Below are 9,250 nucleotides of genomic sequence, written 5' to 3'. Positions count from 1 at the left end.
ACTGTAGCCTATTCCTCCCTTCTAGCGTGCCCACGTCCCCCCACATCTTAGTGTCATCAGTAAATTTGAACAGGTGCTTTTTACCCCCTCGTCCAAGTCGCTGATGAAGATGTTGAACAGTGCGGGCCTGAGGACCGAGCCCTGGGGGACCCCACTGCCCACGTCCCTCCAGGCTGAAAATGACCCGTCCACCATCACTCTCTGGGTGCGGCCTCCAGCCAGTTGGCGACACATCTGACTGTGTGGGTGTCTACACCACAGCCCCCAGTCTCTTAATGAGAACGGGGTGAGAGACAGTGTCGAAGGCCTCCCGAAAGTCCAGGAAGACGATGTCCACTGCTACCCCTGCGTCTAAGGATTTGGTGACCTGGTCGTAGAAGGCCACCAGGTTGGTCTGACAGGACCTGCCACTGATGAACTCGTGTTGGTTGCCCCTGAGCATGATCTCCCCCCAGCCCCTCGTGGACATGTGCCAAGATAATCCTCTCAAAAAGCTAGCCCAGGATGGAGGTAAGACTAACTGGCCTACAGTTCTCTGGGTCCTCCTTCCTCCCCTTTTTTGAAGATAGGAACCACGTTCGCCTCTTCCAGTCCTCTGGCCCCACACCTGAGCCCCACGAGTGCTCGTACAGCCGTGCCAGGGGTCCCGCAATGACCACAGCCAGTTCCCCCAGCACTCGGGGGTGGAGATCGTCCGGACCCGTTGATTTGAACATGTCCAGTCCCTCCAGACGCTCCCTAACTAGATCCTCCCTGACCCTGGGCCTGGGTGCGCCTCCCTGTGGGTCTGAGGGGGGCCCGGTGGGGGGCTGATCTGGTCCCTGCTCAGGAAAATGGAGGCAAAGAAATCGTTAAATATGTTGGCTTTGTCGTTTGGTGTGACGACCAGATTTCCTAGCGTGTCTTGCAGAGGCCCCATGTTACCCGGTGCCTTCTTTTTGCCCCCTGTGTATTTAAAAAAGGACTTCTTGTCCCTGATGCACCCCCCGCGATGTCGGGACCCCAACAGGCGGTGGCGGAGCCCTGGCCATTGACCGACCCCCGGAGGCAGAGACTCTCAGAGCCCGGAGCCCCAGCTGACGAGAGCCACATCTCGGCAGAAGACGCCGGACCCCGAGGACGCCCCCGGACAGCGGTGGAGCACCCCAAGCGACAGCGGACTCCTCCAGACCCCCACAGACCCTTGGTGATGACGGCGAGCCCTGAGTGGAGATGGCCCCTGGCCCCCGGCAGTCCCGAGGATGACCCCCCCCAGGGTCTCCCCACACTGGTGGAGGAGCCCCAAACCCCCCCGACACCAGATCCCCCCATGGACGATCCAGGTGAAGGTGTAGACGTGGCTGCACTCATGTTCCTCCCCTTCCCCGTCCCTGCGAAGCTGCTGTGTCTGACCTGCCACCCGCCAAGACCATATAGGTTGCACAATGACATGAATAAGCACCTAGCATGCTACTGCTCCCGCTGCGGCACTGAGTACGAGGCCCTGAAGCCCCTTAAAAACCACTGCAAGGTATGCAAGGGCCCCGGAGCCGAGAGGAGACCTGGCATGCTGGTGCGGTCCACCGCCCCGGCTCGGGCCGCAGCGTGAAGTCCCGCCAGACCGGCCACCCCGCCGACAACCCACCGGACAAGACCTCCAGGGACTGCCTGACGGAAAGGCCTGCCCCAGCGATGCCACCACGCAGGTCTGCACCCAGGGATCCCCGACTGGACGTGGCGCCCCGACCGGACAGCCTCCTCCCAGACCCCCGGGGCCACCCAATGCCTCTGACCCGCCGAGGATCTCAGAGCGGCCCGGATGAGCCGAGCTGCCAAGAGCCCTCCAGCTCCCGAGCGTGCCGGGATCCCCGGGTGCGGAGACCTCTGCACAGCAGAGGATGCCCACCCCATGGCAAACCCTCCGGCTGGAGGAGCTCTCCTGGACCACCACCTTCGAGGCCTCGGTGGCCCGGCTCAGCGAGCAGCTCTTGGCGGCCGCTTGGCCTGGCCAACCCTGGAGAAGTGTCAACAGTGGACCGACCACGTGGCGAGACCACAGACCGCAGCCACAGAGGCGACTCAGGCACCAGTGCTACGACCCGGTGGCACCCTCCCGGATCCAGAAGCTGTACCGGGCCAACCGTCCCAAGGCAGCGAGAGAGATCCTGGAGGGACTCTGGAGGGAGGCCTCGACTGAGCAGTGACTGGCAGGGCCGTCCGCTGGAGCCAGAAGGGCTTCATGTCGATGGAGGGCTGCCACGAGCACAACTTCACCCTCCAGACGGCCCTGGACAATGCCCGGAGGACCATGAAGCAGTGCGCGGTGGCGTGGCTGGACATCTCCAACGCCTTCGGCTCCGTGCCCCACCGCCACGTTTTCGGCACCCTCCGCGAGCGGAGCCTACTGGAAAGTGTCATTGACCTTGTGCAAGAGCAATACCACGGACGCACCACGACTGTCCGCGCCACCGACGGAGAGACCGCGGAGATCCCCATCCGGTTGTGCAAATGCGGACAGGACTCCCTATGAGAGCCTCGGCTTCCCGCTGGCCGGCTCCCAGCTGGAGGATCTCGGCTTTATGGAAACGGGGGACTCCTTCCTAGCTTGCATATGCAGGTGCAGCTCCATGGGCAGGGGTAGTCATGTCACCTCTGGAAACCTAGTGACAACCGGGCACGGCCCTGCTCCATGCCCCCAGGACAACCTCCCAGCCCCGCGGACGGGCCTGGGGAGGAGGAGGCCGGGAGCAGCTCTCCCCAACCCACCCAGGATGGTGCACGTCTCTTCCCTGCCAGCGCTGGGTTTGCAAACTGCCCCCTCGCCCGTTGCTGCTGCGCGCCCATCCCTGGTACAGACCCCTCCTGCACCTGCCATCCCCCCAACTCCTCCAGCCCCGTCCTGGGGGGTCACCTGCAGCGCCCGGCCCCGCTCCTGCCCCCTGCCTGGGGCTGCAGCTACGGTTCCCTCCCCGGGCAGCTCTCTCGTATTTTGGAAAAATGTTCATGCTCCAGGTCACATTAGTTCTAAATCCTTCGAATCATTCAAAAACCACACGTGGCCCTCCTACCTGCAAGTATCCTCCACCCCAGACCTGTCAGCCTGGGCTTCAGATGGGAAGGGAAACCGTGCCCTGCTGGTGTTGACCTCTCCCTGCCGTTGCCGTTTCTCTGGCCCCAACGCTGGAGCGGTCCTCCTGGCCTGGCCACGAAGCGCCATGTCCTGGAGGCACAAGCGCCGTGTTCGGATCCAGACGGAGGCCTGCACGGCTGACGAGGCACAAGGCTGCTTTGTGCCCTGTTATCGAAGCGCTGGGCTGTGCATTGATCTCTGTTTGCTGCGGTTAATGAGGGCCATTGAAGTATTTGCCCTAGCACAATGCTAATGATAAGACATGACCAAGCCTTGAGACCTGGGCTCTGTCCAGAGTTTCCTTTCTGCCTCTTGCACCTTCTCTGGCTAACGTTTGACTAGTAGCGGTGAACACCAAGGGAACGGGCAGGTAGGAAACATTTTGATGTCAGATGCATTTAGGCCGTCAGTTGTAAAACACATCTGACATCTGTGACTTTTCTGTACCTTTTTTCTACCAGGGGCCAGGCTTCCAGAGGGTCAGGACATGGCACTGGGGATGTGACTGATGGACGGTCCCCGGCACAGCTGATGCCGCCTGCTCCATCACATCTCTGAGCACAGCCGGACGCCAGGACCACTGCACCCACGCTTGTCCTGCCCCGCGGCTCGGTGGCTGGAAAGCAGGACGCAGTAGCCAGTGAAGCAACGGGGCCCTTTCCAGGTGCCCTGGGAAGTAGGAGAAGGAAGCATCTTCCCGCGGGGCAGAGGGGGAATTGCCTGAGCTCATCCCCGGCCCCAGGAGGTTGCTTTGGGCAGCGCCTGGGGTTGAACGCGCCCCTTGCAGGGAAAGCCAGCTCCCATCCGTGCAGGCATGGGTCACTCGGCCCTGCCGGCTGGGAAAGGCTCCAAGGCCACGGCCGCCTGTCTGCTCCGTGCCCCGGCTGTGTGAGGCTGGCCGTGCCATCTGCCCCCAGCCGGTGCCGTGGCAGCCGGGCTGCATCCCAGGGTGCCCTCGTTTCTTTGTTTGCTCTGGATTCAGATGTCCGCATTCGCCACCTGGCCCGGGTTTCCTGGGCAGCCTCCTCCCTCCCTGACGGTGCTATAAAGGCCTCTGCATCCTGCAGAGACTGAGCTCAATCCTCTGTGCTGCGGGGCGGTCCCGGGACGCGGGCAGGTGAGTCCCTGCCTCTCATGCCCCTATTGCCCCCGGCTGGGACAGCCACGGCAGAGAGAGCCTGGGACGGAGCTGGCCTAGGCCCGACTGTGTCCCCGCTGCCCGGTGCTGTCCGTGGCTGCCTGTCCGCACGGAGCGGGGCGTGCCTCCGCGGGGCTCTGCTGCCAGCCTCCCTGCCCTGCCCGAGAGTGGGGGGACGGCGGGCAGGCGAGAGGCCCTGGGCATGGACCCCGTGCAGCAAACCCTGCTGCAAAATGGGCCCAGCGCATCGGCCCCCCTCAGAAGCACCTTCCCCGGGATGTGCACTGAGGGAGGTGCGGGTCGCTGCAGGGACCCCCCGTGTTCCCGTGGCCGCCTCTGCCCTTATTGTCTCTCCCCAGGAGAAGTGAGAAGATGGGAACCATCGCTCGCATCCGTCTCTGCCTCCTCGGCTGCTTGATGCTCCACCAGTCGTCGGCCAGCGAGTCCCAGTCCCCCTCCACGCCGGACCCTGGGGCAGAAGAGACCAGCAGAGCGGGGTCCCTGGAGAAGACAGCACCTCTGGCTGCCCCGGGCATGGGTGAGACCGAGTCCCCGGGGCCTGAGGAGCTGGGCCGGATGGGTCCCCCTGCCCCAGGCTGCGGAGGGCGGGTGCAGGGACCCGCGGGTCTGGGATCCATCCTGGCGCTGGGAGTCCAGGACCTCCCAGGGCCGGTGAACAAAGGGGTCCTGAATTGCCCCCCAAAAAACTGGTCTCTCCCCGCAAAGGAGACGGAGCCCAAGCCCCAGGGCTCCCCCCACGCACCCTGGCCCTGTCATGTCGCCTGCCCGGGGCTGGGGCTCGGGGGGACCAGGGGCTGCTGGGGAACCGGGGGAGCCCCGCTGAGTGCAGCCCAGCTGGGGCCTGAGCAGCCTTTCAGCACGGTGTCCTCTCCACCTCTCCCCATCCCAGCACGCTCTGCCTTAGGAGACCATTGAGGCAAGAAGTGCGGCAGGGGCTGGCTCCGCCACCAAGGCGGCTGCTACGGATACTTCACGCAGAAGAAGAGGTGGGAGGATGCTGAGGTGAGGGACTGGAGAGCGGCGAGGTGAGGCCTGGGGTGGTTGCAGGGGTCTGATGGGCCCAGCAGCACCAGATGTGGCTGTCACCCCCCCCGCCCCACACACACACACATTTGCAGCACTCACGTTTCTCCCGCTGGCACATCCGACGTCTCATCTGCTTCCGGGCAGCTCTCATTGCCTGCGCTCCTGCAGGGACCCCGCGTCCTTCTCTGGCCTCTGCTTTCCAGGATGCAGCCCCATTCGACCAGCGCCGCCCCGTCCGTGCCCCAGATGTGTGACCTTGCTGTGCCAAAGCATGTGCAATTAGTCACGTGAGCCCAGGTACCTGTGTGACCTGCACGGCTCTGTACAATGGGCTGGTCCCATCCGTGCTCACTGCCCCGTCCATCATGTCAGGACAAGGTCAGCTGGGTCAGACCGGTGGTCCCTCTAGTCCAGGAGTCTGTCTCTGACAGTGGTGGGGTGGATGCTATGGAGGGGGAGCCTATGATCTCATTGAAAACCGGTGTCCGGTCCATCCTATGAGGCGAGGTCCATTTTCCAGGGGAGGCCGAGCTCAGAGCAGAGGCCAGGAGCTGCAGGAGGAAGAGTTGGTGATGCAGGAAGGGTCTCTGCCGAGGGGGCATGGGGGGCTGGGAAGGTGACTAGGGAAAGCAGACACGCAGACCAAAGCTGGGGCAATGTCTTCAACTGCCTTTCCTTGTTCCTGCCCCAGATCATATGTCAGAGCTACGGTCCTGGGGTCCACCTGGCCTCCCTTCACAATACCATGGAAAACAGCATGATTGCCCGGTACATCTCCCAGCACCACAGGAACAATGACTGCGTCTGGATCGGACTCTATGACCGGCAGCACGTGAGCGTCCTGTGCCGGTCCCCGCCCCGGCCATTCCTCCCACTTCTCCGTCCAGCGACTCGCACGTCATACGGCCGTTGCCAGGCTCTAGCTCGACCTCCTGTCTCATGTGGGTCCAGCCGTATCCTGGATGCATGGGAAAAGAGGGCTGGAAGCGAGGTCGCATGAGTGCAACCCCCTGCTCAAGGCAGCATTGTCCTGTCCAGGCTGTTCCAGCCAAGGGTCTGTCCAGCCTGGGCTTAAAAACTACCAAGGAGGGAGGGAGACTCCACAAGGTCTCTGAGTAGCTTGTTCCAATGCTTAAAACCCTCATTGTGAGAAAGCGCTCCCTAATAGCCACCTGAAATTCCCCTTGCTGCAGTTTAAGACCATTTCCCCCTTGTCCTGTCCTCTGCAGTCACTTACTTCCCTGAACTACTCCTTGCTCGACATGCTCACGTCTTTCAGGAAAACTTCCTGTCCTCCCTGAAAAACTGCCCGTGATGGAGAATCTGTGTCATTCTTTGGCAGATTGGGGCCGGGAGCTAATCTCCTGCAGTATTAAAATATGAAGGCTCATTTCTAATCTGAGTTTGCTGAGTTTCAGCTTCCATCCATGGTATTGTGGAGCTGGACTGGTCTCAGTGGGGGCAGATGGCAGAAGGAGCAATGGGCTCAGGCTGCAGCAAGGGAAGTTGAGGTTGCATATTAGGAGAAACTTTCTCAGTCGGAGGGTGGTGAAGCACTGGAACAGGCTCCCCAGAGAGGTGGAGGAGTCTCCATCCTTGGCGGTTTTGAAGACCCAGCTAGACAAACCTTGGCTGGGATGGTGGAGTTGGGGCTGGTCCTGTTTGGAGCAGGGGGGTTGGACCACATGTGACCTCCTGCGCTCCCTCTTTTTCTATGATTTTATCTTTTGACTGAAGAACCTGCCATCAATGTTTTGCTCCCCACATAGATATTTATACACTATGATTCACTCTGACCCTTAATCGACTCTTGGCCATGCTACCTTGCTGGAGTCTTTCACTATAAAGCAGGTTTTCCAGGCCTGTAGTCATCTGTGTGACTTTCCTCTCCAATGTATTAACATCTGGAGTTATAGACCCTGGAAGAGGAGGTGGTATCCCAGAAGTGGTTGCATCAGTGCCAAATGCAGAAGTAATGGTAGGAGTCCTGGACTGGTAGAGAAGGGGGCTGGAAGGGACCTCCAGAGGCCATGCAGTCTGGCCCCAGCTTAGCCATCCAAGGAGCATGTGGTGGGGAGCTCATACTTATCCACCCGGATTTCCAAATCCCACCAAAGCATCCATTTCCCAGCGGAGAGTCTCCTCCGCTGTTGCTGCGGCCTGCATGTTTTGTTCTGAGATGCTTGGCTACATCTGGCTGGGTTAAAACCCCGGGGGGATAAATTCGGTGGTGCTGGACATGTCACACCAGCTCCCTGGGGGCGGTCGCTTCTTCAGTGCTCCTCAACTTGGGGGCCCAGCTTGGCCTGACTGTGGACTGCATAAGGACTTCTGTCTCTGTTGTCCCTTCAGAATCGGAGCTGGAGGTGGACGGATGACTCTGCGGTCAGCTATTTATCTTGGGACAGAGGGCAACCCAATAATGTGAGGAACATCGAGTACTGCGCAGCATCTTGCATCCACTCAGGTGAGATTGTCGTGCACCATCCGGGGGACCCCAGCACCGTTGGGACCATGTAAGGTCTGTGATGCTGCCCCCGTGCCCCCGTGCTGCGGGCTGTTTCCCTGGCAGGAGGGAGAGCGGGCACGGCGGGGGGAAACGGATGAGGTTTGCCCCAAAGGCAGGCTCCAGCGTGCAGGCTCCAGGGGTGCGGCAGGCAGAGCCTTTGCTCAGAGCGGCACATTGTATATGCACAGAGGCGCAACGGGATCTTGGAGTCATTACTGACTCCAAGATGAACATGGGGCAGATCCACGTAAGGGCAGTGGGGTCCGGCCTGCCCCTCCCAGCTCTCGTTTCTGTTCCTTTTCCTAGGTTTCCAGAGGTGGCACGATTATCCCTGTGCAACGGAGTTCGCCTTCCTTTGCAAGCACAGGCTGTGGGAAAGCAGCTCACCTGTGCCCAAGGGGAGCAAGTGAGACGAAGGAATTGGACCTGGAGGGAGAGGGAGGTCGTCCCAGACCCTCGGGCGCATCCAGGAACCATTCGGGAGCTCCTTTGAGAGACCAGCCCCGCATCCCTGGCTGTAAAATGTCTTTTCCAAACTATCGCTGTGTCCCATGGCCACGGCCGTCCCCATGCCCCTCCTGTCTGTGATGCTCTCGCACGTCTCACTGATATGAGCAGAATAAACTTACCCTTGAGCATTCAGCTTTATGTGCGTCTCCTTCACCCCGTTCCCATGTCTGGAACGGGTGGTGCCATGTGTCCCCTGGGCACCACGTTGCAGCACCTCCAGGGAGCGAGGTTGGAAAAAACACCGGTAATGTGTGTATTCGTAACGTCACGTATTGCATGAACTGCACGTGCAATGTGAGCGTGTAACGGAAGGGGCAACCCTGGGCACCGGCAATGACCACTTCATCCCGTGGGCCTCCGGGTTTACCAGCAGCGCGTGGGCCCTTCTCCACTGCCCGGTTTAGCTTCCCTGCCCGGAGCGCCGCCCCTCTCTGGGCACTCCCTCTGGAGGGGGTCACGGCCCCATCCGCCCCCTCCTGACGAGACCCCATTTTCTTCATTGTCTCCGTCATCGTCTGCAAGACCGACGGTTCAGGGCTTTGGGTGCGTATTGCCGACTTCTTCTCCTTAGCACGACCCGTACCCTGGCCTCAGCGTCCGGGGTGCTTTGAGCCCCCAGCTCATTTGCTAGATCTAACTCAGTGGGAGCTTTATAGCCACATTCAGGCTCTGGGGTTTTCCCAGCCTTTTTGCCTGCACTGAAGGCATTGCTAACTAAACGGTCACGATCCAGCACATCCGGTACCTCTGGCATGGCTTGTGGGAAGGTCTTTACAGCTAGTTGCCTTAGGGCCAGGCCAAACTATCGTGCCGACTCAGCTGACGTCTTCTTACGACTGAGGAAGGCGGCACTGGCTCACGAGGACCTGCATCTGGTCCCAAAGCATCCTGGAGGGCCCCTATCCGGTGCTTGTAATCCCGCCTGGCTTCACTCCTG

General features: G+C 60.8%; 1 protein-coding gene across 1 annotated transcript; it reads left to right on the top strand.

Annotated features, from left to right (window-relative positions):
- The first annotated feature begins 4,747 nt into the window (after positions 1-4,747).
- On the top strand, positions 4,748-8,407 carry LOC109292289 (C-type Lectin CRL-like). The gene is made up of 5 exons (XM_019509690.1): positions 4,748-4,785; positions 5,173-5,270; positions 5,986-6,126; positions 7,647-7,761; positions 8,110-8,407. The coding sequence occupies exons 3-5, from the start codon at positions 6,040-6,042 to the stop codon at positions 8,211-8,213; spliced, it is 306 nt and encodes a 101-aa protein (XP_019365235.1). The 5' UTR covers positions 4,748-4,785; positions 5,173-5,270; positions 5,986-6,039; the 3' UTR covers positions 8,214-8,407.
- Positions 8,408-9,250: the final 843 nt, after the last annotated feature.

The sequence above is a fragment of the Gavialis gangeticus genome, unplaced genomic scaffold (assembly GCF_001723915.1).
Source record: "Gavialis gangeticus isolate Ggan-Ray unplaced genomic scaffold, GavGan_comp1, whole genome shotgun sequence".
NCBI classification, from domain to species: domain Eukaryota; kingdom Metazoa; phylum Chordata; order Crocodylia; family Gavialidae; genus Gavialis; species Gavialis gangeticus.
The sequence above is the reverse complement of the archived record's forward strand: the minus strand, read 5'-3'. Positions and strand labels throughout refer to the sequence as shown.